The sequence below is a fragment of the Anthonomus grandis genome, chromosome 16 (assembly GCF_022605725.1).
Source record: "Anthonomus grandis grandis chromosome 16, icAntGran1.3, whole genome shotgun sequence".
Taxonomy (NCBI): Eukaryota; Metazoa; Arthropoda; class Insecta; order Coleoptera; family Curculionidae; genus Anthonomus; species Anthonomus grandis.
This window is the reverse complement of record NC_065561.1, coordinates 9,402,976-9,420,752: the sequence shown is the minus strand read 5'-3', so window position 1 is coordinate 9,420,752 and position 17,777 is coordinate 9,402,976. Positions and strand designations below refer to the sequence as shown.

Below are 17,777 nucleotides of genomic sequence, written 5' to 3'. Positions count from 1 at the left end.
CCTAATTTTCCATGGCTTATCTTCTTCGCTAGTTTTGGGTTTCTGAGGTTTTTGTTTCAGTTATGAGCAATATTTCTGTCTATTTCTGTGCATTATTTCTTGTAAGGCTTTGTTTGCGAGATTTATAATTTTCATTGCTTTATTGTTATTATTTATGTTTTTCAATGTTGGTCTGTTGGGTTTTATTCGCTTGCCTTCTTAGATTTTTGAGTATTTGTGTTATCGTTGAATCTGTTGATATTTCTAGATGTTGTTGTGTGTTGTGACTATTTATTTTTCTCAATTTTTAAATATTTATTTTTTTATTAAATAAAAAATTTAAATATTTAATTTATGTTAAAATTTTAGAAATATTTAAGAGCTCTAATTTATTTACAGATATGTATTCAGGGCATTCAATTAGAAAAAGAAAACTTGACAAAATAAAAAAAAAATTAAAAATATATTTATCCATATGACCTAATGCTTAATTTACTAGAGGACAGTCGGAGTAATATAAAATGAATGTTTTTATCACTTGAGTAAATTAATTTCAAAATGCTGAAGCTAAAATTAGGTTAAACTTGATCGATCTATATATGGCTTCCGTTGCTCGGTTAATTAAATTAAGAGCTAAAAAGATTAGCCATGTAGTTCTGAAAATAATCCGAGACATTTCAAGTTTGACCGTTTAAGAAACCGCTTAAAGTTTATGAAGGATTATTGTTATTTTTGTGGTGAGTTAGTGAGCGGCTTTCACGAAATATGGGTCCAAAGACTGATCCCGAAGCTGTTGCACTACGGAAAGAACTAGAAGAACTTTATAAAAAGTTACAGGTAAATACGACGTTAAGGGGACATAATATAATCATCTACTGTATCAAAATTACATGATAGGAAGCCCAAAAGCAGTGTGCAGACACCACCCTAGAAAGCTGCTGCAGCGCAGTGTCTAATGCCCCATCAGTGAAACTATCCACAAAAAAACTACTAAAAGGTCATCTAAACAAAGTTAATTCAGTTCACTACAGCGGTGATAGCAGACACTGCGTTACAGGCTCCCTGGATGGCAAACTGATCATCTGGGACACTTATACGGGTAATAAAATTCAAATTATACCGTTGAGATCGGCATGGGTTATGAGCGTTACTTACGCGCAGTCTGGGAATTTTGTTGGTGAGATATAAAGACAATAGGGCTAATTCTCTATATAAAGTTGTAACAATGATTTTTAGCTTGTGGTGGCATGGATAATATGTGCACAGTATACGATTTGAATAATAGAGATGCATCTGGAGTGGCAAAAATGTCCAGAGAACTGGCGGGATATGACGGGTTTTTAAGCTCCTGTCGTTTTTTAAGCGATCAGCACATTATTACTGGAAGTGGAGATATGAAAGTGTAAGTATAAAGATTTCCTGAACAGATTCAGAATTGATAATATTTTTTGAAACATGTAGATGCCAGTGGGATTTAGAAACTGGACGCAAAACATCGGACGTAGTCGCTCATAACGGCGACGTAGTGTCCATCAGTTTGTCTCAAGACGGCAACAGTTTCGTAACCGGAAGCGTTGACAAAACATGCATGCTTTGGGATGTTCGAGATATGAAACCAAAACAAACCTTTTTCGGACATAGCGCTGATGTCAATTCTGTTTGTGTAAGTATTTAAAGGCTTAATTTAATATACCCATAAATAGGTATTAATATTTTTTCATAGTCCATAAAAGGCACTAAATAATTTTATCAAATTTATTAGATTGTATCCAGGGCACTTTGTTTTTTTTTTACGGAATACACTTGCACAAAAGGGCAGATCCTATGGTGCTCGAGTATCACGAGTAGCGCCAGTGGTACAAATGTGTGTGGATATTTTTGTTAAAGCTTTGCAAGTTGTAATGTTCGGGAAAGACGTGCTTTGGGAGTTGATTCCACAGACTCGCACTTCTCAATAAAAAAGTCTACAGGTGCACTCGATATTCATGAGATCTTGCGTGTATAGCTCTAGGTGAAATGATAAGGGGCAGTTCAGAAGAGCATTTACAGTGATGGTATCGATAAAACAGAGTTAGGTCCGCCACTTTCCTTCTATGCGTCAAACTGTCCAATCCTCTAGTTATCTCTTATAGGAATAAGACTCTTGTGGTTAAAATCAAGCAGCTTTTTAACCCATTAATGCCCAGAACTATGAACTTTTTTTTAATGGTAAACATTTTTTTAGAAGCGTGGTTTTTGATGATTGGGCGCTTATTAAATAAAAAAGAAAACTTAATTATATATTTCTTATTTTCGGATATTTTAAATGGAAAAATTATAAAGTAGTTACATTTTATGGAAGTCATCAAAACATTTGTCGTGAAGTGGAATTTGACAGGTTTCACACAATTTTGTGGTTTTGTTTTTACATAGAGAACATCTTCTTAGCTATTGACAAACTATCAAGTGTCGTCCTTCCGAAGTGGTACAATATACAGAAGATCTCTTTGGCCCAGGCATTTTTGGCCTTACTCCGTATCTCTCTTTTCTCTTCGAAAATAAAGATTATCTTGTTCATACCCGTATGCACGGGCTAGTTGACTAGCATTATCAACGATCAAATAAATCATACAATATGGGGATATACCACTTTTTGCCCCTCATAGAAATTCGATAATTAGATATATTATTATCCATTTGATCAACACCCCTCATGAATGTGTTATATATTCTTATTGCATGGGGTTGTGGAACATCAACTTTAATTTTTTCTTGAACTGAAAATCTTTTACATTTTTGTAATGGCTCAACACCGTACTTATTTAATGGAACAGTATCAACACTATTGTCCTTCCATTTTATACCTACTATACTTTCTCTTTATCATTAACTTTGAGTCATTTAATTGACATTTTATTGTTCTATTTTCTCTCACTGTCCTTGTTGCTTCAAAATTTATCTGAGTCAGTTTGTAATATTCTCTTTGCAGAACCTCAGCAAAGTTTAGTACAACAGATTCTCCAAGAGCTTGACTTTCACTGACAATTTTTTTGTTTTTTCGTCCTTAATAAATCTGAAACTGTAAGCAATAAACTGGTTTGGTACTCATAACCCAAGCTTTGTATCCGAATCGAATCGGCTTACTGCGTATAAATTGCTTGCAGCCATGTTTTCCATACTAAGTACCCATCGACTCGTCTATTGAAATGTTTGGCTGAAAGGGTGCATACGAGGTCTCGCTATTAAATAACGAGACTGGTTACGAAAAATGGTTTCATTATGAAAATTATTCTACATTCGAATGCTCCCCTTCAACATACTCTCCTCCCCTCACCACATACCTTTCCATACGTTTTTTCCATTGATCAAAGCAGTGCTGGAAGTCTTCTTTGGTGAGGGCCTTGAGGAGCTCTGCCGTTTTTTGCTTAACCGATTCCATCGACTCAAATCGGGTCCCTTGCAAAGCAGATTTTATCTTCGGAAACAAAAAATAGTCGCACGGGGCCAAATCTGGCGAATACGGCGCGTGTTCGAGCACTGTGTGTGTGCGCTTACCGGCCAAATACTGCTTCACAGATAGCGCGTTATGGGCAGGTGCGTTGTGCAAAATCCACGAGTTGTTTTTCCACAACTCGGGCCGTTTCTTACGAACTCGTTCTCGCAGTGTTGCCAACACTGACAAATAGTAAGTCTGGTTGACAGTCTGACCCTCTGGAACCCCTTCGGTCATCACGATACCGTTAATGTCGAAAAAAACGATCAACATTGCCTTGAATTTTTATTTGGACATCCTTGCTTTTTTTATTCTGGGCGATACAGGCGTCTTCCAATGCATCGATTGCCGCTTGGTTTCAACATCGTATTGAAAAATCCACGTTTCTTCGCAAGTAATAATGTTTTTCATCAGTCCGGGATCTTTTTCTAACCTTTCAAGGAAATCTGAGCAGACCTGTTGACGCAAGAGCTTTTAGTCAGGAATCAGGTTTTTTGGCACCAACTTCGCACAGACTTTTGTCATGTGTAATTCCCCGTGTAAAATTTTTCTAACCGTTTCTTTATCGGCGTTTACAGCCTCGGCAATCATCCGGGTGCTCATTCGACGATCTGCACGCACAATTTGGTGGATTTTGGTCACTGTTTTCGGAGTTGAAAGAGTGACAGGGCGACCTGACCGCTGGTCATCTTCAGTGCTCTCTTGGTCCTCACTAAAGCGCTTACACCACTCAAAAACACGCGCACGAGAGAGAGAATTTTTCCCATAGGCCTCTTGCAACAATTTATAGCACTCAGTCGGAGTTTTTCTCAATTTAACGAGAAATTTAAGATTGATGCGTTGCTCTTGTTTTTCGTCACACATGGTTTTCGGCACGAGGAAAAAACACGTCCGTTTCAAACCGCTACTGCACGAATACTATAATAGTGACGAAAACGTGTTTTGGTACGTGCATAGACAAGATATCTAGATACCCAACGCACTACTCGTTTTTTTCCCCAGCCGTCTAGGGCGCCCTCTAGGCACGCAGTCTCGTTATTTAATAGCCAGACCTCGTATGGTGTAAATTTCGTGTTCAACGTGTCAATAATTGGGCGCAACTTAGCCATTTTGTCCCCTTGAGGTAAGGCGTTGTTATCAGTAGCATGAAAGAATCTGCATATTTCCTCAAACCGATTGCATCTCATTGACTGAGTTACTAGTGAATTATGTACATCTTTCGCTTCTTCCCAAATCATTCTTCGGCGTGGTAGACGAACGTAACCGCCAACCAGAAGAATTCCAATAAATAAATATAATTTATTGTTTGAACAAGCTCAAATAAAGGAAAATTTTTTTTGAGTATTTTACCGTATAATTCACGAATTAGTTATATTGTTTATATTTTTTTCATTATTATTATTATTTTATGGCATTTGTTACAGAACTGGAGATTTGTAATTTAAAAATGAAACATTTTCGCTCCTGCATTCTTTTCTTAAAATAACACAGTTTTTGAGTGATGAAATAAAATACGCAATTTTTAATTATTATTTATTCAAGGAATACTTAGATTATCAAGATTACAAAAGTTGTTCAAAGTGGCCACCTTGAACATCAATACAAGCGTCTAGTGTACGTCTCATTGATTAGCGGACACGTTCGAAAATTCCTAGGAATTATTTTACAAGACACTATAATGCGATTCCGCAACTCCTCCACATTTTCAGTTGGAGTTCTATAAACCAAATCTTTTAGGTGGCTCTATAGAAAAAATTCAAGGGGATTTAGGTCGGGAGATCGTGGGGGCCAAGGTTGGGTACCTCCCCGACCTATCCACCACGGGTTTGAATATGTAATATCTAAATACTGCCGAGCAACTAAACTAAAATGTACTGGAGCACCGTCATGTAACAAGATAAGTGACTGACTCATAAAAAGTTGTAGAAATTCAACAGGATGACTATCCTTAGATAGCATCAATGGTGGTACCAGAGTACCACTCTTACCACTCTAAGAGACATCTGATCTATTCAAATAACCCTTCTCCCATTGAAATTTTAGTTCGGGCTTACTCTTTTTTTAGGAGGTTGCATGGTTTCAGTAACCTCCTAACCTTTTATAACCTTGCTGTCCTTGTAAATGGTTCTCCATATTTAATAAAGTGCGCCTATTCTCTTTGTTATACATAAGCTTGCCGTCTGCCATGAGTTGCCAGGTACTGGTTTGGATCGTTATCCTCCTCATCCCCTGAGTGGCAATCGGTATTTTCACCATCATTTTCTGGGAGAGTAATATACATACTTTGAGGCAATATTAGAACATCATCCTCGTCCAACTTTTCGGATTCTTCTAGCGGTTCAGCAGTGGCTTTTTCCTTAAAAAAAAAACAAAATTTTAAAATGTTATTATACGTGCCCAATGCACAAAAAATGCCTTGTCATTTTTATATATTACTACAAAAACATTTAAAACTATATCAGATATTTACAAGAACCTCTAGCAAATATTTAAAACTATTCATAATAACAAAATATTAAAATTTAGACTACTTACCAATCATAATATGAATACATTTTTTCACTTTTTTTACATTCGTAAATCGGAACCATCTTGAGTTCGTTGCGGTTCAAAGGGAGCTTCAACTTTTCAAGTAGCCGCGTTAGCTATTACTTCATTAAAGCTGTGAGTTGGATTAAAAGTCTTGTCGAGAAGGTCGTTGATATATAACAGGAAGAGAATAGGGAACAAGATGCAGTTTTGAGGGACACCAGCGTTAATTTGTAACCTCTGCGAGGTGTGTCCATCAATGGCAACCTAGATGGATCCGTTCGCAAGGAAGCTTCCAAGCCAAACAATGAGAATTGGTGGCAAACCATAAGAATACAGTTTGTTTGTGAAGAAGTTTTTATGCCAGACTCTAACGAATGCCTTTGAAATATTCAGATCTATTCATGGGATTTACTATATTTCACGATAGCCTTTTCAAACATGCGTGACATAGACCAACAGATCGTTAGTAGACCTATGTTTTCGAAAACCTTAATGACGTCACTAATGATGTTGGTGTACTCTAGTTATTTCAAAATTTGCTGGTTGACAAGTTTCTCCATTCAATATTTTTAATCATTATTATATTGTTTCTTAAAAATAAATTTATTATAAAGTTAGTCAGATCATTGTTGTAATATTTATTTTTTTTAAATACCTCCTTCTATATTGATGTTTAGCATTTAGTAGCAATAATGTTATTCAGCAGATGATTAATAAATAAATAAAAATAATGACAGCTAAACAAAATGTATACTCTTTAAAGGTTAATAAAAACCAAGTCATTTTGTGTCTAAAATGGAATTATATTAATATTAATATATACAGGGTAAGGATCCTAAGCATGGGGATCTCAGTACCTATTGAAGTTACAGCTTAGGTTAAATTAGAAAAAAGTTGCGTACTTTGAAGCGTATTTAAATGCCGTTGAGAAAATTTTCATGGCCTGCCGAGATAGTGGGGAAAAACGGAAATTTGCCAAAATCGATTTTATTTTTTTCTGACCTTATTTTAAAAGATATAAAAAAACTAACAACACTTTTTCATTGGCACTTTTTAAGATCTACATGATGGCGTTTTTAGATTTTATATCCGATGTTTCGTTTTCGAGAAACCATCATCAACTTTTTTTTTTATATGGCCCGGAAAAAAAGTATACACTGTATCTGATTCCATTTTTTATTAGAAATTCAACGATGTATCTCATGTCACATTTTTTTATGCTTTTATGTAAGAATAAATGCGATTTTTCTATTTTTTAATCATATTTTTGAGTAGGCTTTGCAAACAAATAATGCTTTGACATTTTGACGTAAATACCTCTTACTCTATCACATATGGCTTAATTTTATGTTAGTGGTCGGATAAAATAATAATTATTGAGTTAATTTAGAGTTATTCAGTTGTTTTTAGAGTTTTTGTTGTTGTTGTTACAGTTTTTATTGTTTATTGTTGACTATTTTTTTCTTATGTTAATATCGTTAAATATGCCAGGTGGTCACTATAGTAATGAAGAAAAGTTTGACATGCTGACCTGCTCCATTTTGTGCCAGAAGAACACTGTAAATACAGCAGCAAGGTATTTAAATAAATTTCCAGATATAAACCAGCCATGTAAGTCAATTTTATTAAAGTTGGCGCGAAATTTAAAAGAATACGGTGCATTTAAAAAGCCAGTTTTATCTAGGAAAAAGGAATCTTTTGAAGACACTTAAAATAATTTGTTACAAGCAGTTGTTGAGAACCCTACTATCTCTACTAGGCAAATTGAGAAAAATGTAGGAGTAGCCAAATTTATTTTACGTAAAAATAAATATCATCCGTATAAATTTAGAATTTGAATAGAAAGTTTAGTGACTAATAATGGTGTCTTGAATCGCCGGAATAGTGATTACTTGGCGCAACAAAATCCTCGAAATAAAAAAAAATATAAAAAAAGTGCTTTGGCTTAATATGTGGTGTGGGATTTTCGGCACCAAAATACTGGGTCCATTCATTTACCCATAATTCATTAACTGGAGAACGATACCTTCAATTGTTGGAAAGTAATTTGGAAGACTGCTTACCACTGGCCCAATTCAATAGTTGTTGGTTTCAACAAGATGGTGCTCCTGCATACAATTCAAGGCAGGTTCACGAGTATCTTACGCAAAGATTTCCTGATGGAAAGTGGATTGGAACCGCCAGTGCAGTGCCTTGGCCAGCACGATCCCCAAACTTAACGCCTCTAGACTTCTTTCTTTGGGGGTTTCTTAAAAACCAAATATACCAGCATTCTTTTGAGACTGAGCAGCAATTACAAAAATGTGTAACTAACGCATTCAATAGCATTACACCTGACATGTTGCGTGTTGTTTTAAATTCTACCGTAAGATCTTATTTATGTTTGGAAAATAACGGGAATATTTTTAAACATCTGCTTTAAATTAAATTAAAAAATATTGATTTACTTGTCTCAGTTATTTTAAAATTTTATTTATTTTTCTTTGTGTAGGTAGAGTTCATAAAATGAGAGAATATGCCGGTGACGTAAAATGCGCACAAACTTAAATTTAAACCAAAAAATCAATAGAGGGGAGGTCCCATATTTCCCTGATTAGGTTTACTTGACCGTGAATACATGCACACAGAAAAATCCCGATGGATTTTTTCACATTTTGTTGTGTAAAAAAAAATGTTTAATTTTAATACACAATTGTTAGATAATATCTCACAGTCCTGTATAAAAATTCTCAGGCATTTTGTATATGTTTTAATGTGTATATTTCATACAATTATTGCATATTAAATTAATACAATAAGTGGATATTAATTATTAAGAGAATGTGTATAAATATTCCACATTTTTTTTTTTAAATCCAATGCAGTTTGGTAAAAAATCTAATAACCAAGTATATTTTTACTACAATTTTTAATTATTTTTTTATTCTGGCTTGTTTTGATTTTATTTACAATTGTGTAGAATAAAAAAGATTCTTGCTAATAGCCCTTCACAATTATAGAATTTTAAACTATGTATTGTGTAGTTATAATACACAATTGTGTATAAAGGAGGACGCGCCCGACGCCCTTGCCTTTGCCGCTAGAACTTCGTTGTTAGCGTCAATGTTGCCAGATTCAATATTAAACAGTTGTAAAGGTATGCATCAAAATTTGCAGTCGATTTAAAGTTGTTAATTGAAAATGATTTAATAGGATATTTAAAAATAAGCCCAATCAGCATAAGTTCTAATTTTATTTATTTAAATCATATCGTGATAATAACACGCGCAAGGAAAAAGGAAACGTAACTTTTTTAATTGGCGGTGTAATCTTTAAGACACATTTGATTTGGCAGCATTGCTATAATTCCCAGTGCCACAGGTGTTCAACTGTTCCATTTTTCAGTCCTTCAATCAATCGGCCCGCATTAATTTGTTTTAAGGTTTTTTCGTTTTGTTAAGTGTTAAAATTGCATAAGAAAAAAATGAATATATTCGTTGAAGATAAACTTAAGGAGTGGGGTTTATTGGACCAACTCCAGGAGCAGTTTGTAGGTAGGTAATTAGGTAGGTAATTAGGTAAGCACCATATTTTTTTTTGCATTTATTGTATACTTTGGAATTTACTGGATATTTTGATGTTTAGACAGGTAGCTGGTACCTATTTAGTTTAACTGTTCAGTGATAACTGATAACTTTACTTATAGAATAGATAAGTAGGTATACTTACTTTTTTTACATCTTTTTTATCTTTATACCTATCCAATTTTAATGTAGAGGTCGGTTAAATTTGTAACCTTTATTGCATTTGTATTTCAATTTGTATTACAAAATGGTATCTACTTAATCATAGCACTGTCTGACAGTCCTGTACCATCCTTTTCAAGTCCTGTAGTAGTATTGTAAGGAAATTTGAACACCTATACCTACATATACCTACTCACTGTGGGCAGCCACCAGCTCTCACACTCTCTATGGTAACTAAACTATTATCAACAAACTAAAAACCTTTTAAAATTAAATTTTAAAAATTTCTTAAAAATTACCTAGGCTATTACTATTAAAACAAATAATTAAGATTTTTTTTATTGGATAGGAAGGAAGGCTCCTGTAGATATATCGTGTCCACCAAGATCCCCTAAACTTACATGGAGCTATAAAGGAGATAGTGTAAAATATCTATGGAAAAAACTTTGAAACGATTGAAGAAAAGATTTAATACATTGCTTTAATGTATTAATGGTGGAATTTTCGAAAATATTTCATACAATTAAATAAATTGTTAAAATAAAAAAACAGCTTTTTTTTATCCTGTTTTTCCCAGGCGCACTAGAATTTATTATTACACAGATTTATGACGAAATTCTCTAAAATGTATTTTAAATTTTTAAACAATTTGTTTATTTTTTTTATACAAATTTATTGATTATTTTTAAATTTTTATGAATATAAATACAAAACTTTGTAATAAAATTTAATAGTTGAAATGAAAGAAAATAAAATATATTGTTAAAACAAACTACACTAACGTGTGTATTTAAAATGCACAAATTGTGCTTTTTTACTGAACAATTATATTAAATAAATATAAAATATTGTCGAATTTAAGTACACAAATAGTGTACTAAACATACAATAAAATAAATCAAATTGATACACAATTTGTGGATTATAGAACCACAGTTGTTTAAACACAATAGCATAGAGAAATTCTACACAAATTGATTCTGTACCATTTCCAGAATCAAATTGTTTGTAAAATCTATACAATTGTTAAATTTTTATTCACGAGTGTGCATCTCTCTGTTTCACATCTGCTAGAATTCTACGCTTCTACGCTTAACGATAGCCAGCTTAGATGCGCGAAGTCTGACGTCACCGGCATATTCTCTCATTTTATGGACTCTAGTTAAAATAATGTTTTTCTTATGGTAGATTAATTTTTTTTGTTTATAAATAGTTCCTAGTATGTTTCATTACTTTGTAAGTAGATAATTAACTAATATGTGAAATCAATGACTCATGACAGGTATTTAGGTATGTCAAAATGTCATAGCATTATTTTGTTTGCAAAGCCTACTTAAAAATATGTTAAAAAATAGGAAAATCGCATTTATTCTCGCATCCAATAAAAAAAATGTGACATGTGATACATCGTTGAATTTGTAATAAAAAATGGAATCAGATACAGGATATACTTTTTTCCGGGCCATATAAAAAAATAAAGTTGATGATGGTTTCTCGAAAACGAAACGTCGGATACTAAATCTAAAAACGCCATCACGTAGCTCTTAAAAAGTGCCAATGAAAAAGTGTTGTTAGTTTTTTTATATCTTTTAAAATAAGGTTAGAAAAAAATAAAATCCGTTTTGCCAAATTTCTGTTATTTCCCAATGTCTCGGCAGGCCATGAAAATTTTTTCAATGGCATTTAAATACGCTTCACAGTACGCAACTTTTTTCTAATTTAACCTAGGCTGTAACTTCAATAGGTACTGGGATCCCCATGCTTAGGATCCTTATCTTGGACAAAAAATAAGTACAAAAAATATAAAACTTTGTAATTAAAAATAAGTTTCTAAAATCAATAGTTTTGGAAATATTAAGTAAAATAAAATTTCGCGTTTTTTATAAATCACCCTGTAATTTACGAACTAATAAACATTTTGCAACCCTGTAAAAAGATTTAGAATAAGCACCAAAATTGGCAACTGTTTCCTAATTTACCCGCCCTCTTATCTCCTATAGTTTGAGAAATAGCAATAGTCACACAAGGCCAAATAGGACACCCTGGATATCCGTAAAGTAGCGGATAAATTCAATAAAAATGAAATGGATCGTTTTTGAAAAAAATGCCAATTTTAATATTTGGTTTAGGGTTTTTCTACGTGGAAATTAAATATACAACGTGACTCAAAAAAAAATATGACGTCATCAATGTGTTTTTTAAATAAAAACCACAATTTATTAATGCAGAATCAGAAAGAACGCTGAATGAAATTGAAATTGTCGAAACAGTGGGCAGGCAAGGCAGTTGTGCATATAGGTCTGCTGATGGATCCGTCATGCCCCACCGGGGGTTACCAGAGCCCAACGGCCTTAGAGAAACCGATAAAGCTCTCTGGTCTGAAGGACTTAAAGTCACTCGGTACACTGAAAGTGTTACCCAAGTATTTGAATCTGGCGCGCGTGAGTGCTGGGCACTCCCCGACTACATGGTCAATGGTTTCATCCTCCTCACAGCACCAGCGGCATTCCGGGTTGTCCGCAATACCGATGGTATGAAGATGGCTTCTTAAGTGCCAGTGACCGGTTAAAAGACCTGTCACTAACCGAATTTCGCGCCTTTTTAGACGTAGTAGATTTTTGGTGAAACAGGCAGAGGGCCCACCTATGTGCGCTTGGGCCTGTCTTATACCAGGGGACTCAGTCCATCTTCGGTGGGTCCACTTGTCCAGCAGACCCTTCATTGACGTGACCGCTACGCATTTGGCGATACCAATTATGGATTCCGGCCCCATCGGCACGTTCGCGGATCCCAGTCTGGCAAGAGTCCGCTTCCTCATTACCTGCATGGCCAGGTATCCAGACGAGCTGGACCCTGCAGCCAACCTGCACCAGTTTTTTCAGGACTTTTATGCACTCTAGTACAAGCTTGGAGCTTACCTTTGCGGCCGTGATAGCCTTAATGACAGCTCTGCTGTCCGAGCATATTGATACGACTGTATTGCGGGTCCGCACTTTAGGATTTTCTGTCCGCATTTTAATATAGCCCCGTATGTGGGAAGGGGTCACAATGCGCGAGTAGATCCAGTGGTGGATCTTAGGAGACAGACCCTAGGTATTGCCGAAAACCCGCCTGCAGGCCCATAGCGCGCAGGTGGCCTTCTTCATTCTGGTGTCCGCATGATCGTACCAGGAGAGTTTGGGATCTAACTTGATTCCCAGAAATCGAACTGTCCTGGAGTAATGCAGCTGCACGCCACCTAGAGATATAACAGGGGGCGTGCAAAAGTTAGGTCTTTTCGTAAATAGTAGGAGCTCTGCTTTTTTGGGGTTAATGCTGAGACCCCCCGAGAGGCACCATGCATGAGCATCATACCATACGCAGGGCTTCATCATAGGGCCCCGCATTGAGACGGGCAAATGATTACCAGATCATCAGCGTAGGCCTGTGCGTATAGGCCAGCATTGTTTAAAAGATTTATCAGGCTGTCGACCACAATGCACCACAAAGTAGGGGACAATACTCCTCCCTGCGGGCAGCCCCTAGCCGCCAACGTTTTGACAATCTCGTTGTTGAGCTGGGAAGATGCATGACGTTTCGAGAGCATGACCTCTATCCAGCTAACCAAACAGGGTTCTGAGCCGCAGCTCTCGAGTGCTTGGCAGATTAATGCGAAAGGGGTGTTGTCGAACGCTTTTTTACAAAGCATATGGTACAAATGATAAGTGGTTACATAAGCAATTTTAAACGAAAATGATGATACAAGTATATGATACGATGTAAAATTAAAGAAATACCTATCTAAATTAAATATTCGAATTGAGCACCGTTAACAACCTAAAAATAACGAAGGCGATTTAAAAATTCTTTTTGACGTTGTCAATGACATCTAGAGTAATATTTCTAATTTCCCGGCGTATTTGTTCTTTTAAATCTTCTAAACTTGCTGGTTTAGTGACATACACTTTATTTTTTAAGTATCCCCATAAATATTAATCGAGGCAAGTTAAATCTGGCAATCTGGGTGGCCATTCAATGAATTCGTCTACCTATCCAACGATTTCGGAAAACTTCATCTAGATAATTGCGTACGGATAAAGCATAGTGTGGCGAGGCTCCATCTCGCTGAAAAAAAAGATCACGTTGGTGCATGTTGGGTTCTTCCAAATCCAGATACAAAGTTATCAGAGCGGGGATAAGATCATTTTGAAGAAAGTCCAAATACCTCTCACCAGTGAGAGAGTCATCAAAAAAATAAGGTCCTAAACCTCTTCTTCCCACTATACCGCACTACACATTGACTTTTTGAGGGTGTTGTGTATGACATTCTGTGAACCAATGAGGGATTTTCGGTCGGCCAGTATCGACAATTCTGTCTGTTCACATGGCCGTTTAGAGTAAACGTTGCTTCGTCAGAAAATATTATCCGTTTTACAAAATCTCTATTTTTACTATACGAGCTATCTTCCTATAGCTCTTATAGTAAGAATATTTCATAAGGGCGGAACTTTGCTTTTTTCAATACTTTATGCACAGTAGATCGCGATAGCTTAATATTAGAAGCCGTGCCTGTGATTGTGGCTTTGGGATTATCTTGGACCCTTAACAGAACGTTAAGCTCATTTTCTTCAGTTATTGAACCCCGACCAGCTCTTTGAGTATCCCGAACATACCCGAATTCACGAAACTTTGCTTCAACTCTGCTTACCATGCTTTGGCTAATAAGCGACCGATCAGGATGGGTTACATTAAACAACTGAACCACCTCCTTTTGAGTACGCGACATATCTCCAAAACCAATCATGCATAAGATTTCGATTCTTTCACGTTCGGTTAATTTTCTCATATTTCATACAATAACAGTAGGTAATAAAGTGTAGTTACTTATAAAATGGAGGATGATACTGCTTTCGTCTCTCAAAAAGAATACATACCACTTGCAAATGTAAAAATACTTTAAATAGTTGCACCAAAATACATTTACTTTTTGACACTGACAACAATAACTAAAAAACCAAAATACCAACATTTAATTTAGATAGGTATTTCTTTAATTTTACATTTTATCATCATTTTTCGTTCAAAATTGCTTATGTAACCGCTATTATTTTGTACCATATCCTTTGTAAAAAAATACGTTCTGTCTGATTCTGCATTAAAAAATGGTGGTTTCCATTTAAAAAAACATATTGATAACGTCATATCTTTTTTTTTGAGTCACCCTGTATATTTAATTCCCACGTAGAAAAACCCTAAACTTAATATTAAAATCGACAAGTTCGGGCATTTTTTTCGGAAAGGGTCCATTTCCTTTTTATTGAATTTATCTGCTACTTTACGGATGCAGTGTATGAATAGCACTAGAGTGGTCTCGATAAGTTACTGTGGTCTTTTGGACAGCTAACTTTCGGATATGGCACCACCAAGGCGGTTTTCCACTGTGATAGAATAATGTGCAGGATCTTTATGCCTTTTTACGGTGATTTGAATAAGAATGTTTAAAAAATATAAATATATTTGTTAATAGTTTTTCTCAAAAGTTCTCTCTCTCTTGTTTAGTACATTTTTATGAGGCTATTTTACATATAAATTAATAATTAGTTTCTTTCAATACATGTTTTTGGTTAGTTTCATCCTAGCGGATACGCCTTCGCTACCGGATCGGAGGACAAATCTGCTCGTATGTTTGACATCAGAGGGGACCAACAAATCGCTGAATATAAACCGCCCAATAACAAAAGCGGTTTCACGTCTTGCGCTTTATCGCTCAGCGGCAGGATACTATTGTGTGGTTCAGACGATAACAATGTCCATATGTGGGACACACTCAAAACTACACATAATGGTATATCACCTTTTAAAGTACTGTTATAATATTGGTTAAATGTTTGATTTTTTTAGGGGTTTTAGCTGGACATGAAAATCGTATAACATCGGTTTCTATGGCCGCCAATGGTATTGCCTTGTCCTCTTGCAGCTGGGACCAAGCCGTTCGTGTTTGGGGATAAACTTAATTAATTATTTTTTTTAATATTAGTTATTTTTAGGAGAAATAAAACGATATGAACTGTATTACACGTTAATAATATTTATTAACCAACAAAATTGATACTTTAGTTAAGTTATATTTTTAAAGAAATGGATATAATATATTTGGATGATCGATTTATTTATTTATTGTTAAAAAAATTGCTAATAAATAAGCTGTATAATATAAAAAAAGCTATTGCAAACATCGACTAATACCTTAAATTTCTCAGTATTAATGAGTATTTTACATCACAGATTTACCCTATATGGATATTTAAGAGATAATTTTCGTAACCTCTAATTAGTTACAAAAAACCTTTACCTGAAGAATAGCAAATCAGGCATATCAACATTTAAAAAATATTTAAAACTCACCTAATATATATACAGTCACTTGCAGGGATATAAGCCAACTTATTTCACTTGCAATAAAAGCGAATTTAGTACAATAGCGCCAGATTCTTTGGTACTCCACTCTACAATATCCGTTTCCCTAGTAATTGAATAAGCTCCTGGTTTCACGTAAAGTTTAAATGCGGCATAAGCTTTTTTATTGTAACCAATAGTTAATGGCGAAGATAAGACGTTTTCAAGTTTTGGGTAGAAAACAACTTGAACGTCATCTCCTTTTTGACCTGTGAAGTTACACCACTGCGCCTGACCTTAAAAAGAGGTTTATGTGAAAAGCAGCAATTATTTACACAACAAGTGAGAGAATTTTTTTTCCATAAGTATTTCCGTGGAGTATTGCGTAGAAAGTTTTCACCATACACCCAAAACTGACATGACAATAATTTTTAAAAATTTTTGTATACTCTTTCGATTTTTATCATAGGTTTAATGAATCACTTGGAGGGGTGCTGAACGTAATAGCAGAATGTTAAAGGCATTCAAACTGAGCTTAAAATTCAGTTCAGAGAATGAAGATAAAAAAGCGAGAAGTTAGTAAAAAACTAGAAAACAAACCCTAAATATTGCTTTAAACCGACTATTTGGACTTAATTAAAGACAGGACTCGCTATGTTTATGTTTTTCACTATGATTTATGCGTTTGAGGAAATTTAAGCAGATATATTGATTGATTGAAAGATAGCGCTTGAATAGACAAGACGTGGTGTTTGTCGCTCTTTTAAAGGTTTTTTTTTTTAATACATAAGTGATATTAGGGGTAAAGAGTAACCTCTTTTGACGACTGACCTGTTTTTCTGTAGTGTGTGTTCTGTTTTGTGCCAGTTTTCTTGGGTTTTTAGCCAACATCGCTTCCGGCCAAAATATAGGTTTGTCAACAACTGACGTAAGAGAGATAAAATCCATTATCTCTAGTGTTTTTCACGCTAGATTTCTATCGGATGTTGCAGAAAAAGTAGCAGCATTAATAGGACAAAAGTTCGAAAAACAGCTCGAATCCCAAAAGAAAGAAATATCAACCCTAAAAACTGGATTACGTGAGCTACAGGACGAAAACAATCAACTCCGGTCCCAGATAGAGAATCAAGAACAAATCATGCGCAGCAACAATATTCGGATTTTTGGTTTAAAAGCTGAACAACACGAAAACATCTGAGAAAATGTGTTATCCCTGCTAAATAATAAACTTAATTTACATATCAATACCACCGAATCAAAAAAATGCTACAGAATTTCGCAAAGAATTCCTGGCCGTAAACCGCCAGCAGTGCTTATGCGGTTTTCAAGTGATGATGTTCGATCGGCGGTACTTAAAAATAGAAAAATGCTTAAAAACACTGGTGTTTTCATTAAAGAAGATCTGACTAAGACACGGCTGACTTTATTAAATCAAGCAACGGACCTTTTTTCTAACAAATGTGCGTGGGTGTCAAATGGCAACATTTATGTCAAAGCAAGTGATGGTTCCGTTCATCGTGTGAGTTCTGAACGTGATTTAGTGGGGCTAAAAAATAGGCATGAAAAGGACTAATACATGTGAATAAAATGACAGGTACTTTCGTGATTATTTGGTTGCTCAAAACTCTTGTTCTTGGATAACTTTGCGACAAACTAACTTCCTAAATTTCTTAGTTACCTTTTTTTTTCTTTTA

General features: G+C 35.0%; 2 protein-coding genes across 2 annotated transcripts in view; one reads left to right on the top strand and one right to left on the bottom strand.

Annotated features, from left to right (window-relative positions):
* Positions 1 to 649: 649 nt before the first annotated feature.
* LOC126745455 (guanine nucleotide-binding protein subunit beta-2) lies at positions 650 to 15,920 on the top strand. Its single transcript, XM_050453313.1, has 6 exons — positions 650 to 816; positions 877 to 1,156; positions 1,216 to 1,381; positions 1,441 to 1,642; positions 15,316 to 15,532; positions 15,589 to 15,920. Exons 1-6 carry the CDS (start codon positions 745 to 747, stop codon positions 15,693 to 15,695), a joined length of 1,044 nt encoding a protein of 347 aa, XP_050309270.1. The 5' UTR covers positions 650 to 744; the 3' UTR covers positions 15,696 to 15,920.
* Positions 15,838 to 17,777, bottom strand: part of LOC126745453 (neuralized-like protein 4) — a 121,609-nt gene continuing 119,669 nt past the window's right edge. Inside the window, exon 21 of the mRNA XM_050453311.1 lies at positions 15,838 to 16,379. Coding sequence (XP_050309268.1) covers positions 16,132 to 16,379 — 248 coding nt within the window. The 3' untranslated portion in view covers positions 15,838 to 16,131. The remainder of the gene's footprint in view (positions 16,380 to 17,777) is intronic.

Coding starts and splice junctions, on each gene's coding strand:
- LOC126745455 (XM_050453313.1), top strand. CDS start 745: ATGGGTCCAAAGACTGATCCCGAAGCTGTTGCACTACGGAAAGAACTA. Junction 1,382..1,440: donor GGAAGTGGAGATATGAAAGT/GTAAGTATAAAG, acceptor TGAAACATGTAG/ATGCCAGTGGGATTTAGAAA. Junction 15,533..15,588: donor ACTCAAAACTACACATAATG/GTATATCACCTT, acceptor TGATTTTTTTAG/GGGTTTTAGCTGGACATGAA.